Source organism: Electrophorus electricus, chromosome 5 (genome assembly GCF_013358815.1).
Source record: "Electrophorus electricus isolate fEleEle1 chromosome 5, fEleEle1.pri, whole genome shotgun sequence".
Classification (NCBI taxonomy): Eukaryota; Metazoa; Chordata; class Actinopteri; order Gymnotiformes; family Gymnotidae; genus Electrophorus; species Electrophorus electricus.
The window spans coordinates 12781660-12807175 of record NC_049539.1 but is presented as its reverse complement, the minus strand read 5'-3'; the positions used below and the strand labels follow the sequence as shown (position 1 = coordinate 12807175).

At 40.1% G+C, this 25516-nt stretch overlaps 1 protein-coding gene across 1 annotated transcript; it reads left to right on the top strand.

Moving 5' to 3' along the window:
- Positions 1–16116: 16116 nt before the first annotated feature.
- Positions 16117–23941, top strand: LOC113571906 (choline transporter-like protein 4). Its single transcript, XM_035526454.1, has 19 exons — positions 16117–16202; positions 16344–16417; positions 16544–16622; positions 17128–17227; positions 17532–17663; positions 17892–17952; positions 18130–18241; positions 19209–19270; positions 19530–19652; positions 20171–20300; positions 20573–20675; positions 20975–21234; positions 21379–21473; positions 21562–21665; positions 22061–22134; positions 22387–22457; positions 22585–22688; positions 22926–23010; positions 23663–23941. The coding sequence occupies exons 1-19, from the start codon at positions 16189–16191 to the stop codon at positions 23761–23763; spliced, it is 1884 nt and encodes a 627-aa protein (XP_035382347.1). The 5' UTR covers positions 16117–16188; the 3' UTR covers positions 23764–23941.
- Positions 23942–25516: the final 1575 nt, after the last annotated feature.

Below are 25516 nucleotides of genomic sequence, written 5' to 3'. Positions count from 1 at the left end.
TTTGGTTGTGCTGGAGTTTGGCCGTGCTGGAGTTTGGCTGGGCATTCTGGGTGGCTGGGCTGACACACATGGCATTATGACAGCCTATGAATGCTGTGAAGGCTGACCTGAGGGTGTCATAATGGCGTAATGTAGCACATCATTTTAGCAAAGTTCATATGTTGTGCATTTGTACATGTTTTGCCAAAGTTTATGTGTTAACGCAGGCACCCAATGATGACTTATATTCTATTCTGTTATGTTACACTATCGGATGGGTTCATTGACCTTGGACAGACTGTTCTGTGATTAAGTTTGAGAAATAAAGTGCAACACAGACCCCCCCCTGTCAGCCCTTCCCCAAAAGACCTCAGTGCATGTGTTAATCCGACCTTCTCATCATGGAACATTTTAGACATGTAGTAGATTTGTACAGAGGGAGAGCAGATCAATTAACTCTCCTCTTCTCAATCTCGCTTTGCCTTCCTCTCTCTCTCACTTTCGATCTCCCTTCTTCCCTCCCTCTCTCCCTCTCTCTCTCTCCCTCTCTCTCTCCTTCCCTCCCTCTATCTCTCCCTCTCCCTCCCTCCCTCCCTCTCTTTCTCTCTCCCTCCCTCTCTCCCTCCCTCCCTCCCTCCCTCCCTCCCTCTATCTCTCCCTCTCCCTCCCTCCCTCCCTCCCTCCCTCCCTCTATCTCTCCCTCTCCCTCCCTCCCTCCCTCTCTCTCTCTCTCCTTCCCTCCCTCCCTCTCTCTCTCTCCCTCTCTCTCTCCCTCCCTCCCTCCCTCCCTCCCTCTATCTCTCCCTCTCCCTCCCTCCCTCCCTCCCTCCCTCTCTCTCTCTCTCTCTCTCTCTCTCTCTCTCATGGAAATGATAATGAGCACTGTGAATGCACACACCACATCCATCCATACCTTCCCTGCAAACATATGGCTGTGGAGCTCCACTCTGCTTCAAGACATGACAAATTCCTCTTTCCTTTCTTTCACTTCCACCTTAGAAGTTCATCACTTCATCTTGAGGTTGGAGTCGCAATGAAGGAGCAAGCCACGGAGACTACTCTCGCTCTCTCACTCTCTCATCTTCTCTTCTCTCTCCCCCTCTCTCATCTTCTCTTCTCTCTCTCTCTCTCTCTCTCTCTGCAGGCTGTGGAGAGTGTTTGGCATCCCCCTACTGTGCATCGAGTGGGCTCTCATGTTGTTTAGAAGGCCTCTCACGGTTACCATGGTAATTGACAGGGATTGGTGCCAAAGCACACCGTTTGATCAGGTTAGCGCTAATTCACGTTTAATGATGCTATTGATTAGAACACGCTGGTGTTTGTGTTCCAACAGCCACAGTCGAAACTGCCAGCTTAGCTGAGTACACCTGTGTTACCACAGACAGGAAAAAATCATCAAAGACCAAGCAGAACGTCAGAGAGACAGATTTATATTAGAGATACCGGAGAAGGCAAGAGGCAGACAGACAAACAAAGGACAAAGCTGCGACACTTCAGTTCTATCTGGATTAATTGAATAATGCAGGATCAAATAACAATCAGGGAGCAGTCAGGAAGAAGAGATGACCTGTGACCAGACTCCAAATGAGAGAGAGAGAGAGAGAGAGAGAGAGAGAGAGAGAGAGAGAGAGAGAGAGAGAGAGAGAGAGAGAGAGAGAGGAAGAGAGAGAGAGAGAGAGAGAGAGAGAGAGAGAAGAGAGAGAAAGAAGAGAGAGATTGCAAACTGAGATATTGTTGTTCTGTCTTCTCTCTTTATTCTGGTCAGACAAAGAGATGAAGATCGCTCACATACACGCACGTGCACTGAGCTCAATCTATCACCACAGCACCTTCCCCTTGGGAGGCAGGGGGGAAGGGATATAACGTGGCACACCATCAGCAGATTAATGGGCTAACACAAGGCGTGCGTCCGTAATGGGCTCCTGGGGAGAGCAGGGACTCACAAAGATTAGGCCCTACCAGACAGGCCTGTCCACAGCAAGGAACGCAGATGTCAATCGATTCCTGTGTGTGTGCATGTGCGTGCGTGTGTTTTGTTTGTGTGTGTGAGTATGAATACGTGTATGTGTGTGGGTGTGTTGTGTTTTGTTTATGTGTGCATGTGTATGTGCGCACAAGTGTGACAGCGAGATTGATGGGTGTGTCAATGGTACATGTTTTGCTGTCTTCCAATAAGGACTTTTGACAAGTAAAGATGAAGGCTTATTCTCAGTATATTGAAGAACAGGTTCTCTTTCTTGTCAGTAATTGTGTGTGTGTGTGTGTGTGTGTGTGTGTGTGTGTGTGTCCATACGTGTATGAAAGCATACTTCTGGTAACTGGACACTTTTTACATTTGTCCCATTCCATGGTGTGTATTCTTTTGTGTTCTGAGCACTGCGGTTCTGTGCGTGGGTGCACTCAGCTATATGAGCTGTATGTGCACTGCATGTGTGGACTGTGTGTGTCTGAACTGTCTGTTTGAACCTGTCTGAACTGTATGTGTGAACTGTGGGTTTGAACTGTATTTGTGTGAACTGTGACTGAACCGTGTGTCTGAACTGTGTGTGTGAACTGTGTGTGTGAACTGTGACTGAACCGTGTGTCTGAACTGTGCGTGTGAACTGTATGTGTGAACTGTGACTGAACCGTGTGTCTGAACTGTGGCCGCACTGTTCATCTCAACTGTGTGTGCGAACTGTGTGTGTGTTGTATGTGTGAACTGTATGATGTGAACTGTGTGTCTGAACTGTGGGTCTAAACTCTGTGTCTGAACTGTGTGAATTGTATGTGTGTTGTATGTGTGAACTATATGATGTGAACTGTGTGTCTGAACTGTGAGTCTAAACTCTGTGTCTGAACTGTGTGAACTGTGTGTGTGTTGTATGTGTGAACTATATGATGTGAACTGTGTGTCTAAACTGTGTGTGTGAACTGTGTGTGTGAACTGTGTGTGAACTGTGGGTCTAAACTGTGTGTATAAACTGTATGTGTGAACTGTGGGTTTGAACTGTGTTTGTGAACTGTGGATTTGAACTGTGTTTGTGTGAACTGTGGATTTGAACTGTGTTTGTGTGAACTGTGGGTCTGAACTGTGTATGTGAACTGTGGGTCTGAACCTTGTGTGTGAACTGTGTGTCTGAACTGTGTGCGTGTGTGTGTGTGTGTGAACTGTGGGTCTGAACTGTGTGTGTGTGAACTGTGTGTCTGAACTGTGTGAACTGTGTGTGTGTTGTATGTGTGAACTGTATGATGTGAACTGTGTGTCTGAACTGTGGGTCTGAACTGTGTGTGTGAACTGTGTGTCTGAACTGTGTGTGTGAACTGTGTGTGAACTGTGGGTCTAAACTGTGTGTATGAACTGTATGTGTGAACTGTGGGTTTGAACTGTGTTTGTGAACTGTGGATTTGAACTGTGTTTGTGTGAACTGTAGATTTGAACTGTGTTTGTGTGAACTGTGGGTCTGAACTGTGTATGTGAACTGTGGGTCTGAACCTTGTGTGTGAACTGTGTGTGTGTGAACTGTGTGTGTGAACTGTGTGTGTATGAACTGTGGGTCTGAACCTTGTGTGTGAACTGTGTGTGTGTGAACTGTGTGTCTGAACTGTGCGTGAACTGTGTGTGAACTGTGTGTCTGAACTGTGTGTCTGCTCATGGAATGCACCAGTGCAAAATCCCATGTTAAAATGTAATATTTTCTGGTAGTGTTAAATAAGCTGCCTGCAGATTCCAGCACTGTCATTACCTGATGTAAAGGGGTCTGTACGATCCACTGATCAGTTTATGTGAACATCAATCTGATTTTTGGTGTTAAAGCAAGCAAGCAGTATGAGGAACACCTTTTGTCTTTAACCACAAGTCTCCTTCTCTCTCTCCCTCTCTCTAGGATTGGTAGAGATAGCGTGATTGTTTTCTAAGTGTGTTTCTATGTGTGTCTTGTTACACAAAGACAAAATATTTTTGTTTCTTATCATTTTCTCTTCAAAAGATAAAATGTATGTTTTTATTTTTGTATATATTTTGTCTGAATGTTTCTGTATATTTTGTATTTCTTTTTCTCCTGAGCTACACTAACTACATATTTGTTCTTCTCTGGCGTCTCAGTGTTTATTTCGTTCCTTTAGGCTATAAGTCTGTACACTATTAAGGCATGTCTTAGCAATTTTTTCTTTTAATCGGATAATCTGCTAAAATTTATTTTCTGTTCAATATTGATTATCAATATTTTAAGGAATTAATCGGAGAAATGTAATTGATCAAATTATTAATGTATTAATTTTCTAATCTGTGATGCCTGTTCTGTTCATTTCTAAGTTTTGGAAGCGGTTATGTGAAGGTGGTGGAGTCTTTTTTGTCTTTTTAAGCATCAGTATGTCCAGGATTCATATCTGTGTTGACATAATGTACCAGGCAGTATGTGAAACTGTGCTGGGGATCTGCTCTTTACAATGTACAGTCGCAGTCCTTTACAGAGCTGAGCGACGTGTTTTCCATTTGTATTGATTGTGCTGTCATAGCGCTCTTTGAGTGGTTATACCTGTCTGGCAGAAAGGGCTTTGTTTAGGTGTTTGGGCAGTTTCCACTAAGTTAATTAAATCTTCTTCTCTTCCAGTTTATTTATTTTTGAAGGTTTTCAAATGTACATTTTAAGTAATAAGAAGAGTTTGGGGGAAGCCATTGCCAATTACAGGTATTACACAAAAAGGTATCTGATCTATTATCTAACAATATGAGGAAAAATGTTATTTGAATAGCATCTGAATTAACAATTATTTATAGTTTAAATTTACTAAAATTTAATTCAGTTTACTAAATTTACTTTAGTTAATTGTTTACATTTAAATGAAAATATTATGAAATAATTTAAATGATGAGAAATAAAAGCAGACAAAAGATTAGATCAGATCAGTCTCTCATCTGATTAGAGTGTAGCTCGTTGATGCTGGGCTGGTTGGAGTGGAGTTGGTTTGAGTTGGGCTGTTTGATGAGCTGATTGATGTGCTGCTCTCTCTCTCTCTCTCTCTCTCTCTCTCTCTCTCTCTCTCTCTCTCTCTCTCTCTCTCTCTCTCTCTCTATGTCTCTTTCTCTAACCTCCATTTCTCTCTCTCTCTCTCTCTTTCTCTAACCTCCATTTCTCTCTCTCTCTCTCTCTCTCTCTCTCTCTCTCTCTCTCTCTCTCTCTCTCTCTCTCTCTCTCTGTCTCGCCCTCAAGTTTGTGAATGAGACCTGCAGCCATTGTCTCTGTGCCACTCACAGACTCCCAGCACAAACACAATTGACATTTAGCAGATTGCTCTATGTGTGTGTGTGTGTGTGTGTGTGTGTGTGTGTGTGTGTGTGTGTGTGTGTGTGTGTGTGTGTGTGAGAGGTTTTTAAGATAAGAAAGGTATGCCGTAGGTTCTTCATTACCATGTTAGGGGATCTCATCATCCTGTCTCCCCCAGCGATTCGGTGGTAATTGGGTAAAGCTATTAGATCTGTGTGTGTGACTGGTGATAGGGTGAGGTCATTACAGCCGGTCAGAGTTTAAGTAGACTTTAATAGCCCAGCTTAGCAATGGTTAATTAGCTGTGTCCAGTGAGAATGAGAGACTGATTCCACCACGACTGGGTTTAGGCAGAAGGTCTTGAAGGAGAGAGCTTTAACAGCCATGTGTGGAAAATGTGTTTAGTTTTATTTTCTTTACTGTATTAAACTGGTCCCTTCTAAGATTATCTACAGATGCACAAATTGTTAACAAACAAAATTGCTGAAACAGATAATTTCTCAACAGGGTTAAGAATTAGGTTTAGAATTAGGTTTAGAATTAGATTTAGAATTAAATTGAGATTTTGGGTGAAAGGTTATGGCTGGGGTAAGGTTTAGGGTTGCATTAAATAGAATCTGTGGTATTCTATTTAGATTTCAGTTACATACATTTGATATTCAGGTGAATGTTAGTTAAATATAATCATCTACATAGCATCAGCAGGAGATCAGCAAAATAAAGTGTTACCTTTTTTAAAAATGTACACTTCCTGGTCTCAGTTCCACATTTTATATGCCATCAGACACTGAGTCACTGTTAAGTGGAAAGGGCTTGGTTCTATTTGGAATTACATTTCCTAGAGAGGTGAAGGTTCCCCATACGTTAACTTCCTGTCTTGCACAGGAACTATATGCTTCGCCCCCAGTCCGTAGGAACCAAAGGTCTGTGTGTGGCACAGGAAAACACCAAATGTTTCCAAAGTGCCTGCCATTCAGTCTGTCTCACCACATATCAGTTGACTCTTTAACAATGACACAGAGACACAAACAGATCTAGTTTCCAAACATGCAAGTATTGTCTCCCTTCAATTTAAATTGACTTCAATTTGATTCATTTAAATTCAATGCATATTTATTCGCCAAAAGCCAGATTTTTTTTTCAGATATATGTTTTGTTCTTTGAAACAGTACCATTTATTTGTCACTTGAGTGGAATTTTCCTCATCTCTGTATGTTTAAGTAGATCAGGGAAAAAAAACAGCATTAAAGCGACTCCTCCAGCTTCCTGTTTTGTGAAGCAGCCTTGTGGAGAGCTGAGGGACACAACGCGATGATGTGCGTAACAGCTGAAAAAACTCGGTTTCAGATGTCCCATGATGTTAAAGGAAATGTTTAATATAAATACACCCACTGTAGTTGTTCTTTTGCATCTTTGGGAACAACACGTTTCTTGCATCAGTTCCTAATAATAGCAATGTTTGTTAAGGTTTTTTTTTTTTGGGGGGGGGGGGGGGGGGGGGGGGGGGGCTTGTTTATTGATAAACCTCAACCCCAAAGTGATGTCACATGGAAACATTATTAAGCTAGTTTCCAGAGGTAACGGACATGTTATTTGTTGTCAGTCTGATATGTGGCTTTTTACCAACAGCACAAAAAGCCCAGTGCGAGGGTGTCTATGGTTGTCCGGGTGTGACTGAGCCATTGGATTTCTGCCTGCAGTGTTGTGCTCTAATATCCCTATAGACACTATATGGCCATTATTCCTGGCTTTCCAAAGGCTACAGCCTGACAGAGCTGCTCCTTTATTTCTAGCTATGTCACAAGCCTTGAAGGGGGCTTGTTTAAATGCCACATTACTGTGATGTATATCAGCAGACAAGAGCATAATTCCAGTTCTCGAGATGCCTGGACTGAGTCAGAAACTACACAGATCTCTTTGTCGCCTGAGATCTTTTGAAATAAGGATTTGGGTCTGCACACACACGACTTATGCATTTTTGCTAGCCAAACAGCTCAGCTGCTGACATTAGCAAAATAGTGTTTTTCACAATATCGTAGATTATCATTCTGTTGTAAAACATTGTTCCCACTTAACACTTCTCTCGCTTTTATTCACTCGTTTGGTTGGGTGCATTCAGCATGATGCCTTACTATATTGATCTTTAACCGTTCTCCTATTGATCTAGCATCTTTTCATTTTATGAGATGAAGCAAGCTAAATTGGCAAAGAGACATCGTGTAAAATGTTTTAAATTCTGAGAAATAAAGACCACTCATTAGCAATGCAAGATAAGGTTTTTAGGGTTGGATATTATTTGCTGGGTAAAAAAAATACATACAGATGTTGTCAGTTTTAATTTTCCTAGGCCATTAAAGGCCCATAATTTTTTCAAATTCTGGAAAATCCAGACATTTTGCTTATGTTCTGAGTAAAGCTGGGAGAGCTAGTTTAGTCATTAGGGATAAAATGCACATTACAGGAAGGCTGGTAGGAACCATCCCATGAACCAACACTGCCATCTGGTGGCACATTTAGAGTTAACAGGCTTTGTGCTTTGACAGACGAAACCATGTTCAAAGCGTTTTTAGAGTTCATCATATCTTGTCTTAGTTCCTGCTAATATAGCTCACAGTGATTTAAAAGTAGGTGTTTCTGTAAGATAGACATTTCTGGCTACTTAGTTGCTTGTAATTATTGAGTGGTAAAGACCACAGGCAGGAAGCAGGCAGTGCATATCACCTTCATAATATGAGTTAAACGTGAAAATTGTATGTGTTAAGGTTCAATTTGAAATTAAATATTAGGGTGTTTTATTATGGCCTATCATTATGGGCTTATAACTACAACATTATGAAATAATGCTTACTTTCCTGAAGAACTATTAAACTGTTTGCTCTTATAAAATATAAATATATTTAAAATGTGTTTACAATGTGCACTATTTCCAGATCTGCAAACAATTTGAATCATGGATATACATTCAGCAATTTGACAAAATAAATTTTATTTATTAGTGATCTTATGTCCTCTCTAAGTAATGATTAAAAAAAAAACACTTAGAAAACCATTCTGAAATTATATCTAAATACAGTATTGATACATCAAAACATAAATATAAACCCAAATAAACAATAAATATGTTTTACAGTTTCCACATGTACAACCATAGTTTAAGAAATGAGTAAGTAGTCAATATTTGTTTTATTAACTTGTTACTGAAGTATTCTAATTATATAGCACATATACTGCTTTTCTCATCTGAAACTGCAAGGAAGAAAATTATAATATTCAGTGTACATCAAGACAGGCAAACATGTAGCCTCCAACCTTTATTAAACTCCATGAATAGTAGTAGCCTCACAGTGTTTGATGATGATGAAGATACACCCATTCATCAAAAGATTACCAGCCAGAGTTTCTTTATCAATATTCTTTGCACAATATAGGTATGTATGATATGTTTGTATGTATATGTGTATCAAGACATTTTGGCTCTCACTTTAAATTTGGATATAGTCTTTATACATATTCCACTCCTCATGACTGGCATAATTTCTAAATTAACATCTATGCTTTTACTCAACAGCCTAATTTTAATTATATCTACTTGAAAAAGAACAAGACAGTTCTTCAATCTGTCTTGGCAGCAATGTTTCGATGTTTTGACTAGCCATTGTGTTTATCGTAGGATTGTTAGCAGAAGAGCTGCTCGTTTCGTTTGACTGATGTGGCCGTTGAAGACCGCACACATATTGTTTTGGTGAGGCGATGACCCCTGTTATGCCCCTGAGCTGAGTTTCAGGAGTGAGGGAAAATAAACATAAAGCAGTTATGGAAGGTGTGTGGAAGGAGAGGTTGATAACGCAAGTGGCCAAATTCCACAAACCACCAACTGGATTATACAACAAAAATCACACAAATAACAACAGTAACAAAAACCAAAGGTATCAAGTTAAGTCTCTAGTCAGTATACACTATACACTATACACCTGTATACAATATACACCTGAAGGACAGCGAGCTTGAGGGAACAGTTGTGAACAGTGTCAAAGAAAACGAAAGCAAAACTCCTGTTTCCTGAGCTCAAGTCAAACAAAAGCGAACACCTGTCCTACTAAGTAACACCCAAACAGATCCTAAATAACTGGGCAGCATTACACATAGCTAATGTGCTTGCCACGGTTTCCCTCTAGCATCATGGATCCAGCAGCGCCGGGGCTTTAGTCTTTAATTTCCATGGCAATGTCGACATGTGGTTTTGCTTTTTATTAAGTTTTGTTCTCCATTCTCATCTTTTGTCATGGTTACCCATAGCTTATGTCAGGTGTTTCTTGTTTGTGTTTTAATGTACCTGTACTTAGTCCACCTGTTTCTTGTCTGTACTAAAATCCCTCCCCTGTGTATATCACTTGATATCTGGTTTGTGTCGTTATTTCACTTTTTTGCCATTGCTCTTCCTTTAATCGTGTTCTCAGTTCATAGATGGGTTTTTTTTTTGCCATTGCTGTTGTCTCTGTTAAATCATTGTTATATTCCGCGTTTCCTTTGTTCTGTTTTCCTGGTTTTAACCACAGTTTTGATTTCTTATGTTTCTGTGTCTATAAGAATTACATTTTTCCCCCCGGACCACTGCAGTGACCAAGATCACTCTTCCATCAACAAATATAGTCTCCCCATATGCATCCTGCCTCCACTTGCTATGTACTGTACTATATATCATATGTACTGTACTATATATCCTATGCACTGTACTATATATCCTATGTACTGTACTATATGTCCTACGCATTGTACTCTATATCCTATGTACTGTACTCTATATCCTATGCACTGTACTATATGTCCTATGCACTGTACTATATGTCCTACGCATTATACTCTATATCCTATGCACTGTACTATATATCCTATGTACTGTAGTATATATCCTATGTACTGTAGTATATATCCTATGCAGTGTACTATATATCATATGTACTGTACTATATATCCTATGTACTGTACTATATATCCTATGCACTGTACTATATGTCCTATGTGCTGTACTATATGTCCTACACATTGTACTCTATATCCTATGTACTGTACTCTATACCCTATGCACTGTACTATATGTCCTATGCACTGTACTATATATCCTATGTACTGTACTATATGTCCTACGCATTGTACTCTATATCCTATGTACTGTACTATATATCATATGTACTGTACTATATATCCTATGCACTGTACTATATATCCTATGTACTGTACTATATGTCCTACGCATTGTACTCTATATCCTATGTACTGTACTCTATATCCTATGCACTGTACTATATGTCCTATGCACTGTACTATATATCCTATGTACTGTACTATATGTCCTACGCATTGTACTCTATATCCTATGCACTGTACTATATATCCTATGTACTGTAGTATATATCCTATGTACTGTAGTATATATCCTATGCAGTGTACTATATATCATATGTACTGTACTATATGTCCTATGTACTGTACTATGTATCCTATGCGCTGTACTATATATCCTATGCACTGTACTATATATATGTGCGTGTGTTCCTGGTAACCTGCATGTCCCCCTAGAACTTAAGCTTAATGCATTAGCATCTTATTCTTACGAAGTTAGCGGCAAAGCTAACAAAGGGCATTGTACAAGTCTTTGCAAAAGAGAATGTAAGGTGTCTCCTTGCAGGTAGACAAATTAAATTACATCTGTTCCCAGAAAAATGTATTGCATCCTGCACGGGTTCTACACTGTAATAAGATTATGATTTTCAAAATATGTTACATCAGCCTTGACACATTTCAAATGATAGTAGTTTGAACCAGTTAAAACCTCAGGATGTCTAGTCTCCCGGCATCTCCTATAGCTCAGCAGGTTCAGTGAAGGTGTGATGTTCGGTTCCCAAGGCAGGGCAAAGTAACGATGCAGGTGTCTGTCAGCCTTTAATTACTGATGTTGTTTTAAAAGTAAATGTCCTTAATAGTATCATCAATTTGTTTATATTTGGAGATTCAGAAAAGCCTAGTGGATGCACACTGACAAGTGCATCAGACTTGCAACTCTGCTTGGACCCTGTGAGCTGCGTCTTTGGCTACTTTTTGTTTGTTAGAGTTTTTTGGGGGGTGGATTGAGTGTTGACATGAAACCTACATCACTGGTTTGCACTGACCATCAACTTCAAACTATACTAGGGGGCGTTACATCTGGCCCACTACGTCTAGTCATTTGCAGTTCCATGGAAGGTGTTAAAATATAATGCTTCACATTCATTTAAAGTGTTTACAACTGGAAAATTTGAGAAAGATGACTATAGAATATAGCAGATACTTGTTGATATTGCTACTAAAACATGATTAGTCTATGCCCTAGATGTGTTTTGTGTATTTTCCAAATGTTTGCTATTCGGACTGTTATGCTTTCAAAAAAAAAAAGAAATACTGACTGTGTATCACCATGGAATCATTTTATATTATGGTAGCCAGTTTGTGAGCCGATATAGAAAGTTGATCGCACTTTTAGTGCAGACATTGAAAATCTAAATGAAATGTGTTCTTTAGGTTAATTATTACATTTGTTGGAAATTCAAACTTTTCCAGTTAAATTCTTTTTAAGTTAAAGCCACTATATTTACAAAGATCACTTACTTAGCTAATAATAAGATTTCCTTATGTTTTGTGTAAGAAGGCTGAGACATTTCATAGCAATATTGTGCAAATAGATATTAATTTCAGTAGAGTATATTTTAAAATTATAGTTAAAAAAACAACACAAATCAAATTGTTATCAATTCACTACTCTATACTCTTGGAGAAAACTTTCCAACATATATAATATGAGGTTGAAGTGCTTTTACTGTGGGAATTTATAGTCTTGGTATGGCAAATTCCTCCTAAATCAAGTTCAAGTTCAAGTTCAAGTTTGGTTTATTTGTCACATACATAGTCATACACAATACAACACGCAGTGAAATGGTGGAGAGTGCTCTGTCCAAACTGAGGAAGAGAACCAGGGGTGCATAGAGAAAAATATATATATACAGATAAATATATATATTCTATGTATGTACAAAATATATTAACAATGTATGTACAATATATGTATATTATGATTATATACACAATGTACAATGTATATGGTTGAGTATATATGTACACAATCTACAGAATGTACAGATCCATTGTATAGTACCATATCTACAGTTGTTGTAACAGGTTAATTGAGTATAAATCTAAATCTATATATACAGATGTACAGATATACAGTCATGTTACGTGGTGGTGGTGGTGGTCCCCACAGTTTATCAGTTTCCCTGATTCAGGGCCCGAATGGCCTGTGGGAAGAAGCTCCTCTTCAGCCTCTCTGTCTTGGCCTTCAGGGAGCGGAAGCGCCTCCCTGACCTCAACAGAGAGAAGAGTCTATTGTTGGGATGGGTGGGGTCCTTCACAATTTTCCTGGCCTTGGTTTGGCACCGCTTGTAGTAGGTGGTCTGCAGGTCAGGAAGTTCCGAGTGAGTGATGCGCTCTGCTGAACGCACTACCCTTTGGAGTGCTTGTCTGTCCTGCTTGGTACTATTTCCAAACCAGACTGTGATGTTCCCCGTGAGGATGCTCTCGATAGTGCAGGTGTAGAAGTTCCGCAGTACCTTGGAGGGCAGTCTGAAGTCCCTTAGGCGTCTGAGGTGGTAAAGACGCTGACGAGCCTTCTTTGCCAGGGAGCTGGTATGGCGGGACCAGGACAGGTCCTGCGAGATGTGAACACCAAGGTACCTGAAACTATCTACTCTCTCCACCGTGGTTCCACTGATCCTCACAGGTTGGTAGTGCCGCTCCTGCTTCTTGCTGCAATCCACGATCAGCTCCTTTGTCTTACTGACGTTTAGGAGGAGATTATTTTCCTGGCACCAGTTTTCCAGGTGTTTAATCTCCTCCAGGTAGGCCCTCTCGTCGTTGTCCGAGATCAGACCCACGACAACGGTGTCGTCAGCAAACTTGACAATGATGGTGGAGCTGGAAGTGGCTGTGCAGTCGTGGGTGTACAGTGAGTAGAGCAGGGGGCTTAGGACACAACCCTGAGGAGCTCCAGTGCTGAGGGTGAGGGTGGATGAGGCGCAGTTGCCCACCCGTACTGATTGTGGTCTGTCTGTTAGGAAGTTGGAGATCCAGTCGCACAGGGATGTATGCAGTCCTAGATCTCCCAACTTAGTAGTGAGTAGGGAGGGAATGATAGTGTTAAATGCTGAACTGTAGTCGACAAATAGCATTTTAACATAATTTCCCCTCCCTTCGTCCAGGTGAGTCAGTGTAGTGTGGAGCAGATGTGCAATCGCATCGTCAGTGGAGCGGTTGTGGCGGTAAATGTCTATTTGGTTTCATAAATGCAATATTTGAAGCTCTATGAAATAAACAAACCAAATTGTTATCAGAACACTCCACTATATTCATGAAAAACACTTTCTCATGTACTCATGGTATAACTCATTTTTACTGTAGGAATTTGGAATAATAGGATGGCAAAATCCTGTTCATGCCTATTCTGTTCCATATATGCAATAGTTGAAGCACTATAAAATACACAATTCATATTGTTATCAAATCCTTCCAATATATTCTTGAAATACACTTTCTTGTGTATCCATACTATTACGTTCCAATGTTTTTACTTTAATTTGGAGTAAAAGGATGGCAAAATCCTCATAAACATGTATTCGTTCCACTATATAATCAGTTTTTGAAACTCTAGAAAACAAACTAGTCAAATTGTTATCAGATCCCTCCACAATATTCATGAAATCCACTTTCTCATGTACCCATGGTATGACTTTCAAGTGTTTTACTGTAGGAAGCTTGAGTAATAGGATGGCAAAATCCTCTTAAACATCTGTTCAGTTCAACATATATCACTACTCGAAGATCTATAAAATACACAATTCAAATTGTTATAAAATCACTCCACTACGTACTTGAAATAAACTTCCTCCTGTACCCATGATATGACTTTCAGTCATTTTTACTGCAGGAATTTGGAATAATGGAGTAGCAAAATTCTGTCGAATGTCTATTCAGTTCCATATATGTAATAATTGAAGCTCTATAAATAAATCAAATCAAATTGTTATCAGATCACTCCACTAAATTCTTGATATACACTATCTTATGTACCTGTGGTATGACTTTCAGTCATTTTTACAGTAGGAATTTAGAGTAATAGGATGGCAATATCCTGTGAAATGTCTATTCAGTTCACTATATATCACTACATGAAGCTGAGTGAAATGCACAAATCAAATTGTTATCAAATCACTTCATTAAATTCTTGAAATACAGTTTCTCTTGTACTCATGAATGACTTTCAGTCATTTTTACTGTAGGAATTTGGAGTAATAGGATGGCAAAAGCCTGTTAAATATCTATTTGGTTCACTACATATCACTTTTCCTTGTACCCATAATATAATGTTGAATATATTTACTGTAAAAATTTAAAGTATTGGGATGGCAAACTCATGTAAATTGCCTGTTTGGTTATATACATGCAACTTTAGAAAGTCTTTAAAATAAACAAATCAAATTGTTATCACATATCACTACTATACTCTTGAACTACTATACTATACTACTATTCTCATAGTCAGTGTAGACGTAGTTTAGGTAGGGGACGGGAGACGTTGTCACTTAGCCTCACAGGTTACATCTTGGCGATAAGCCTAAGGTTACATTATTATGTAAAGATTATTTTATTATTTGTGTAGCTTTTTTTTGTACGTTAAAAGCACAGTAACCACGGACAGTTTAATCGTATAGGCCTAAATATTCGATACAGGACATGGAAAATTGAGCGCGAGCATCCCATAGCATGGAAAGCAGGTGCTCGTGACCAAGCTGCCTTTGTTGATGAGCTAAGAACGAGAACGTGCTGTGACTTCCAACGTCACAATGTGTCAATAACCTGGAATGATGCGTCATAAGAATAGATTATCGAATGCAAGATTATTTTTTACTGAAACATTACACATTGCGGACTCTGTGTGATGGCGCTTATCGAAAGTGCAAGGGAGTGTACTGTAGTCAGCATGCCAGATTATTGCGGTGAGTTTTGTTGTTGTTGTTTTTTCCAGATATAGCCATATGCCAAAGATTTTATGAGAACCCATACGTCAAATACAATGGTTAAAAAAGAAAAAAATGTACAAAACTAGCTTGTACATTTCATGTTAAAATAATAAATGTTCTTACGTACTTGGTAGGTCTACCTTATATTAAAAACATTTATATAGTGTACGATCTGTAACTGTGTATCAGATCGAAAGCGTATGTGTGCAGAAGGTGTCATAAAAAAAAAAGAAAAGTGTTGTAACGGCCCTAGTGTCGCTGGACAAGGAGCAGGACGGACAGACGTGTATTAACACACGATAAAGACACCGGCGCTCATATGCAACATAAACAGTGAACATAAAACACGAATACAGATAACGAACTATGTGAACACGAACATGGGCATTGACCGACTAAGATGCACACTCCCACAGCGGTTTAAACACACAGACGTTACAAGACTAAACCATGTGCAGTTGCGCGTTAATTACACAGGCGTGGTTACAAACAAGACTATGAACTCCCACTGCACGCGGCGGGCCGTACCACATGGCTAGTGTGAAGGGGAGCGTTCCATGACAACTGTATATAAAATGTGTTAGACAAAATATAGCGTACCGGTCAAAGGTTCAGACACGCGTGACTGAATATATGTTTTTCATGGGTTTAAATTCATTCTAATGTAATGGTATATACTTAGAATTTATAGTAAATATATATTCTTCAATTCTATCTTCTCAGGGGAACCTCCTCCGTATGAGCCCATTTTCAGGCGACCAGTTAACAAGAGGCGAGTCCGGCAATCTCTCAGTGCTTCTCCGATTTACTCCTCCACATCAGCTGACTTTAAAAAACCATTTAAAGCTCTACACATCATGGATCACAGAATGTCTGTTATTAACGCTATACAAGAACTATACTAAGGCCATAGATCTAGACTAAGACTATAAAGTTATTTCACTTAGCTAAATAACTTTAATACATAATTTAAATCATGCAATGTGTAATAATATTTCTTGTTTTTGTTCAGGAGATGTGCAGACATTATCTGCTGTATTATTTTTGTGGCTGCCATTGTCACCTATATTCTTATTCGCTCCCTGGGTAAGAAACATTTCCAACTACACTTTCATGGGGGAAAAAAAATCATTATTATTGTGGGCTCAAGCGGAAGGTCTTTTACCCATGTATGGCTTGTGAGATATCCTTCTAACGGAGGTTCTAACACAGCGTGGCTGCTTGGAGACTCTCGTCATGTCGTGTTGCCCCAGAACTCCACTGGGATGTTTTGTGGAGCTGGAGTCAATGTGTAAGTCCCTCACATACTGGATAAGTATTTATATCTTCACAGGAATACCAAAACAGCACACCCAGTATGTAAGGAACACCGTCAGTATTCTTTCGAATGGACTTTAGTGAGTCGGACTAGGGTTACAATGGAGCTGTGCAGGTGCAAATCATGTGGAAACATGAAACATCAACAAGACAAGATGGGTTAGACTTTAGCTTTAAGATTTTCATGATTGGCACTGCACAGCAACAAGTGGAACCAATCAAATCACTTGTGTTTAATGATTGTCTCTAAACCAAGGGGTCCAAACTCAGGTCTAGGAGTGTCACAACACTGCAGAGTTTATTGGTTACCCCAGTCCAATTCACCCTCGAAGAAAGAACACTTAGCTGGGTAGTGGTGTGACTCTCCAGCACTGAATCCTGATACACATACTCAAAAAATTGAATAAAAATTGTTTATTTAATTGGCTAATATTCATGTGTCAAGCTGCATTTGTTTCCTGCATCCTCTCGTGTTTCAGTGACAAACCAAACGTCCTCTACTTTGACCTTCTGAAGTGTGCCAGAGCAACGACAGAAATGGACGCCATTCTAGAGGGTCTCCAGTGTCCAACCACTCAAGTGAGATTTCCACACAAATGTCCTGTTGACATTGTACAGAAACCAAACACGTATGTCAGTAGCCTTTTAGAAATATGCACATGAGACTCATTTATTACAAAACAGTTTAGCATGTAGTATGTGAATGCCAGTTTGTAAGTCTGGGGGCTTGGGTCTCCTTTTGCTGCTTGGTTTGGGAGCCTTTTGCTCTATCATGCAATGAACAATGTGTAAATAGTGTAGATAGAAATATAAAAAGCAACACTGTGTTTAGCTACTCAAATAAGATCTCCTTCACTCTGTGTGTTTGTGCGTTGGTTTGCAGGTCTGTGTTAAAAAATGCCCTTCAGAGTTCTGGAAGTTGCCCCCAGAGGCGTATGCCCCAAATGCCCTGCCTAAAGACTTCTTTCAGCAGCAGTATTGTGACCCTAGACTTGACCTCGCCCAAACCACATTGGTAAAACCTCACACTGCAAATAAGCAATGTAACCAGCTTCATCTCTGAGAAATAAACCCTCACCTCACTCTTGACAGAACAGAATTTGTCGTATCAAAAGTCTTTGCAATATGCAACTCTTTGTACATGTAATTCATGCATTGGCTTAGCCACTCACGCATACATAGCATTTGTGCATACATAGCATTCTGCATGTTAATGAGATTTTCACATGCATTTCCACTACAGAGTGTCCAAGACATCCTCAATCAAGAGCTTTGTCCATATTTCTACACGCCAAGTAAACCAGGTAAAGACAGCAGGATTACACAACTACCTGTTAATTTGTCCATTCTGTTTTGTAACAGTTTGACTATGCTATGTACCAAAACATAACCAAACCACCAGGAAAGTACTTATACCTGCAGTGATAAGTCAGCAGGTTTAATTGTTAGTCATATTATTTTCTGTCTCTCCCTCCACCCAGAACTAGGGAGATGTCTGCCTAGCTTTGACTGGCAGGACGTTCCTCCAGACTTCTCTCTCCCTGGATTCGCTTCCGTTAATGAAACAGTCGAGCACATAAAGGGATATATGGAGTAATCCTTCACACACACTCACACACACACACACACACATGCATGGATGGTTGGTGTTGATCTATAAGCTGTTTTTGCTGACTAGTATTCTTTTGTTAGCAGCTCTCTTGTTTCAGTATTCAACTTCAAGTCAGTGGGGGTACGGATCTTTGAGGATTTTGCTATATCATGGTATTGGATATTATTGTAAGTTAGCTTTATATAAGATTTTATGACACCCATGTATTGTATAGTATAAACACACACACACACACACATATGTATGTATATATATATATATATAGCAACAATTCACTGTGTAATGTATTGAAGCCAATTTGGTACTAAAGATACAATACACAGTGCGTACAGAATGTTTTCAGTTGATTTTCCTTCATCAATCTGCATAGAATACAATACTACATACAATACTGGCCATCGAGATCTAGGGAGACTGTTGGTGGTTTCAAATTTCTTCTATTGGAGAATGATGGAAGCTACTGCGGAATATTTCTTGTAACCTTCCCCTGATCTGTGCCTTGTCACAATCCTTGACACAATTCTCTGAACTCCATGACTTGGCTTTCACTCAGACATATACTATGAACTTTGAGTCCTTATATAGACAGATGTGTGCATTCCCTAATTGTCCAGTCAATTCAGTGAAGCACAGGAGAGGCCTAATAAAGTTTTAAAAAATTACAGGGAGGATTGATAGAAGTAGGATTCAGCAGAGCTCAGTAAAAAGTGTCTTAACAACAGGCCTCAATATGTATGTTAATGCAGTATTTCAGACTTCTATTTCTAATAAATGTACAAAACATTATAAAAACCAATGTTTGTTTTCTTGTTGAGGAGTATTTTGTCTCTCTCTCTCTCTCTCTCTCTCTCTCTCTCTCTCTCTCTCTCTCTCACACACACACACACACACACACAGCTGTCTGCTGGTTGCTGTGGTTGCTAGCTTCATGATCCTCCTGCTTATGAGTTATATGGTGTCCATGCTGGTGTTGGCTCTCATCGTAGGAGAGCTCCTAGTCATAGCGTGTGGTAAGCCTCTACAATACATGTTTTAACATACCTGCCATTAGCGACCAACTCACTGGGTAATTATTAAGCCCTTCATGAATTACCTCTTGCTGCACTGAAACAAGGAAAATACCAAATGACTGTGTATGGTTCTATGACTGGCACTGATTTGCTGCCCTATAGTGTATGAACTCTGCATGGGACTGCTAATTTTAAAGACAACTTGCAGGGGGTTAGATTAGTGATTGAGGATGTAAGATGTCTACTCTGTCTTTCTCAGGTATCTACTACTGTTACTGGGAATACGACCACTACAGACACTCCAATGTCAATCTCCGTGACATTGTTTATAATTCGGAATTCTCCTTCTACCTTCAATTGAAAGAGACTTGGATGTTCTTCTGTAAGGGCTATCAGATTTTCTTACAAGACATGTGTTGACAGTATATAAAGTAGAAACAAACATGTTGTAAAGAAAGGAATTTTTATAAGAATGAATGCATGGCTTTGGTTTATACTCTTGCTAGATGTGAATTATTTTGTGTGTGTGTGTGGCAGTTGGGATCCTGTGTCTTTTGGAAATCGCAGTCTTGCTCTTGGTGTTATGTCGGGGGAATAGAATCTTTGATGCATTGGCGCTGATAAAAGAGTCCAACAGGTAGAGCTTTTTAGGCCTTGAGACACATAGGCGGTAGTAAATATTTCCATTGCCAACATTTCTTTAAAACAGTTTCAACCATCTGCTATGTCCTTGTTTTTGTTGGTGCTGCTGTTGTTTATTAACAGAAAATCACCTTCGATACAAAAAATCCATTAACATTTTTCTCCAAATCAGTGCAGTCTCGGCACTCCTACATTATTACTCACATAAAGCCACTTCGCGGGTGCTGCCTATATAAAATGCTCTCTTGTGCTCTTCAGGCTACATGAGGCCTTTTGTGCTCTGTGCTGTGTGTAAGGTGGTGAGTTGTGTGACGACCACGCTGGCTTACCCCTTGGTGACGTTCCTGCTGGTGGTGATATGCGTGTCCTACTGGGGAATCACTAGCCTGTATCCTCTCCCACTTCCTCTTCTCACCTACCTGCATTTCCTGCTAACGAAACAAGTCACTGCATTAGTGCTGTAGCTTGGATTGTATTAATAGTTTGTGGTTGAAAATGTGCTTGTGTGAGTATTTTGTTGTCAATCAGCAGTCAAACTAATTGACTAACGTACATGTATATGCGGTTTACTGCAGGATACTGTGTGTGTGTGTGTGTGTGTGTGTGTGTGTGTGTGTAGAGTGTGTGTTAGGCTGTGTCCTTGACCATTACTGCCCTCAGGTATTTGGCCACATCAGGTGCTCCTGTATACCATGTCGCTGCTCTCAACTCCTCCATAGCCAACTGTAGTTCCATCACAGGCTCTGAGATCTGCATTCCCCAGGTCAGTCGCCTACACACACACATTGTATGTCCAAGTCCTAATATTGTTCTCATGCAAATATATAGTATAACATTCACATATTGCTGTTTGCAGTTTCCAACAGACATAATATGGTGAATGTATATGATCTTTGACACTTTTTTCAAAGTTCCATTCTCCAGCTTTCACATTCTTTTATTTTAGACGCATGCAGATTACTGATTGACATGTTCCAATAGCCTTATGCGGTAAAGATTCATTTCACATCTCTTTCCTTTTATTTATACTGTTGTTGCTGTCTTCTTCCTGTTTCTTTTCAGAAATTTCAAGCTTCTCTCTATCCTGATTGTCCATCCGTGCGCTGTGTGTTTTTTAAATACGATGACACGGGCTTCTTCTCGAGGATCGTGCCCTACCTTCACATCTATAATTTTCTGGCCTTCCTCTGGTGCATGAACTTCATCATCGCCGTGGGCCAGTGTACACTAGCCGGTACCTTCGCATCCGTCTACTGGGCCTTCAGTAAACCAGCAGACATTCCCCCGTCCCCTGTCTTACAAGCCTTCGTCCGGACACTACGGTACATAGCACTCGCGTTTCGTCTCTGCTCCGCTCCGATTACTTTGATATCAGCCACAACCAAAAGCACATTCCCTGGTTTAGTGACTCCTAAACTAATACCGAGTCCTAACTACTACCGACTACTAAACTGCTTTTTTTCAAGGTGTCATGCAGGCTCTTTGGCGTTGGGTGCTGTCATCCTTACCGTGTTCCAGGTCCCTCGGATGGTTCTAGAATATCTTGTGCATAGGTTCAGAGGTAACAATATATATATAAAGTCTTCATGACCTTTGTCCTGCTTTCTCCTGTCTGTAAATGTAGTGTGACACTATGGTCTACTCCATAGATCACCGGAATTCCTGTTCTCAGTTTGTGATGATGCCCCTTAAATGCTGCTTTTGGTTCCTGGATAAATTCCTCAAGTTCTTCCACAGAAACACCTATATCATGGTGCGTCTCATATCCAGCTGTGCAAAAAAAAAAAAAAAGATGCCTCTCTTTGTCCTCAGTGATCAAATGTATAGTGGGGCAGTTGTGGCTCAGTGGTTAAGGAACTTGACTTGTAATCGGAAGGTTGCTGATTCAAGACCCACAACTACCAAGTTGCCACTGTTAGGCCCCTGAGCAAGACCCTTAACCCTCAAGTTGTACACAGCCATAATTGTAAAATCACTTTGGATAAAAGTGTCAGCTAAATATATTGTATTAAATGAAATAGTGTATGTTAGTATGAGTTGCTATTAAAAAAAAATCAAATTGTGATAATAGCATGGTGTAATTGAGTTCATATGACTAGTGAAACTTGCTGTGTGTAAAACTGACTGACTGTGCTTGGTAATATACAGATTGCTATATATGGAGACAATTTCAGTGTGTCTGCCAAGAATGCTTACATGCTCTTGAGGAGAAATATTAACCGGTAAGTCCTCACACAGAGGACATGTTTCACACACATTATTGAACATATGGGTTTGTGTGTATACAAATGATTTAATGTTGCTGTTGTGGAAAATATTAAATGTTGGAATTTATCATTACGTATTCATATGAATATGACTTTAATTTGTATACATATTTGTTGACATTAGCTATTTTGATCAGTCATTTTTGTGTCTGGTTGTTCTAGCTCATATTTAGCACGTTGTCCTTGACCATGTCCCTCTGTCCACAGGGTGGTGGTGTTGGACCGTGTTACAGACACGCTGCTGTTTTCCTGCAAGGTGCTAGTGGTCGGATTTGTAGGTGAGAAATATAGAGTGAAGTCATGTGTATATTACCCATACTACACTTCATCACATTCTGACCATGATGGCACATGGCAACACACTTTAATAGGTAACTCTGAGGGTTTTTCTACATTCCCTGTAAGGTCTGCTGGCTTTCTTCTTCTTCCCTGGGAGAATCAGGCTGCCATATGACAATTTCCAGCTTCAGCTGCTGCATTATTACTGGTTGCCCGTTATTGAACGTATTGTAACCTCAGAAAAGCTCACGTGCTGACACTTGCTTCTGTGTGAGATCAAAACATCAGCATATTCAGTACACTGAAGAAATGGTTCTTTCTTTTTTAGATTCCAAAGTGCTTATAGACAGTGATTGTAAAGTCACTTTGTTTGTAAATAACCATGATTTACACATTTATTCTGGACAGCAGTTCCTCTCATAATACTGAAGGCCCAGCATGTATATCTACTACTGCTGTTTTTTTAGACGGTGATTGTGGGAGCTTATTTCATCGCGCAGGGCTTCTTTAGTGTGCACAGCATGTGTGTGGACACCCTTTTGCTCTGCTTCTGTAAGCTGCACACACACACACACACACACACACACACGCACACACGCACACACGCACACACACACACACACACACACACACACACACACTCACACACACACACACACTCACACACACACACACTCACACTCACACACTCACACACACACACACACACACACACTCACACACACACACTCACACACACACACCACACACCACACACACACACACCACACACACACACACACACACTCACACTCACACACACTCACACTCACACACACTCACACACACACACACACACACACACTCACACTCACACACTCACACTCACACACACACACTCACACACACACTCACACACACACACGCACTCGCACGCGCACTCGCACACGCACACACACACACACACACACACACACACACACACACACTCACACACACACTCACACACACACACACACACACACACTCTCTTCATTCCAGCAGTTCATAATGACATTGGGCACACACAGGCGAAAGCTTGTATGGTCTCGTCCCTTTACTTCAGGGAGAATAGAATTATAAAAAACATTATTAGCTCACATTTCACTCTCAAGCTACTACACATATGCCAATCATCAGGACTATATTGTTTTTATTTCCACTGTGATGTTTCTGTCTCCTCTAGTGGAGGGTCTGGAGCGTAACGACGGCACCGTGCAGAGACCATACCACATGCCCAGGTCTCTGTGGCAAATCCTCCACAAGAGAGACAGCTTTCTCCCTTAATGAATAAACCATCCAGCATATATTTGAGTCTTTTTTCTGTTGTTGTAACTGTAAAACTGTTCTCAACAGCATTTCGACCACTGTTTTGTTCAAAAGAGATCTGACGGGGCGGCCTCTGGACTGATCCAGTTTTGACCGAACGGCAGACACACACTGGATGTTCTGGCAAACATTTACATATCTGGCTGGACCTTAACCATGTTGCTCTGTTTATTTGATACGCCTGCTCTTTTCATATACCGCACTGCTTATTGTGTAGGAGTAGGCTTGCTCCTAAATGTGGAGTATATGAGAGGCTTAAGGGGAAGTTGATATATTTAATTGAGTTTTAGTTCTTTGCCAACCTCTCTCATTATGTGTGAAAGATCACATTTCATGGGATGCTACAATATATTTTTTTAATTCCTGAGTGTAATAATGTCACGATTGGCCACCCTCCTGGACTCCCTGTTTCCGTGGTTTCACGTCTTGCGCTGCAGGCCGCTCCCCCCTGCAGCGTTGGTCAAGACGGGTAGACGCTTACCTGGGATCTCGTCGTTATCAAAATAAACGTGACCCTGCTTAGTAGTCAAAATGGGGAATTCCAACAGGTAAAAGCCTTGTATATTATCCATTATACTGAAAACAGATCTTAAGAGTAAAAAGTATTACAAGTATAACAGTGAGCGCATGTGTGGAGAAGAGCAAGATTTATTAGGGGCAAATCCAGATTCAGGGTCCTTATAACGGTCCAGGGTCATTGAGCCACTATGTACAGTACTAGGATACATGATAAACAAACAAAAGCACACGAAGGCAAACAGGGAAAGCAGGTCATAACAGAGGCTAGGAAATAACACACGGACTTTCCTACAAACATACATTCATTCAGTAAACAGCAACAATACAGGGCATCAGACAGGGTTTAAATACATTAGCTTAACCAGCCTTGAAATGAGGAACAGGTGTGGAAAACGAAACGAGGGACGGAGAAAATGAAACTGGAATGGAACGAGACACAAGACACAAGACAGGGAAACCATGGAAGCGAGGAAGGACCAAATGTGAAAACAAGTACTCTTGTCTATTATCAATTATTTATAGCAGGGGCATTTGATTAGCTAGTTTGCTAGCTACGCTACTGGTTTTACTATCTTGTCATATATCTAGCCAATTTGCGTTAATTAGTTAATTAGCAGTGCTTCTATTTGCTAATATGTAATGTCTTAGCTAGCTAAGCTAGCTTGGTTAATGCATTTGTTCTAGTGGTCTAATATGTCTCTAAGTGTAAAATGTATGCATTATAATTACCTAAAGTGGTTAGTGGTAGTGGTAGCTCATTGGTTAAAGTACTCAACTCAAAGCACAAAATGGCATAGTGTCAGAATACCTGCTCTAGCTTGTCCTGACTACACTTGCCTGGCAAGATGGCAATATCAAACCCTTCTAGGTCTGGAGCCTGACCACACATTAATGATAAAGGCTGGAATTTAACGCTTTAATGCCTTTACTCTTACTGTCATAAATAATGGCCCCATAGTTTAGGAGAGCCTATCTGAATAAACACCACTGTCGAAACCATGACACTTTTAAACAAAGTTTAAATAAATAAACACTGAAGCACTAAACAAAACAGAGAATGAGGCACAACTGCAACTATGGATATCACATATGGATTTTGTCAGATGTACAGCCAGAGCAGAGCACGACTTTCTTCTCTGTCAAAGATAAATGCTGATAAGTGCTGTTTATCTGATGGGTGGTTGGAGAGTTC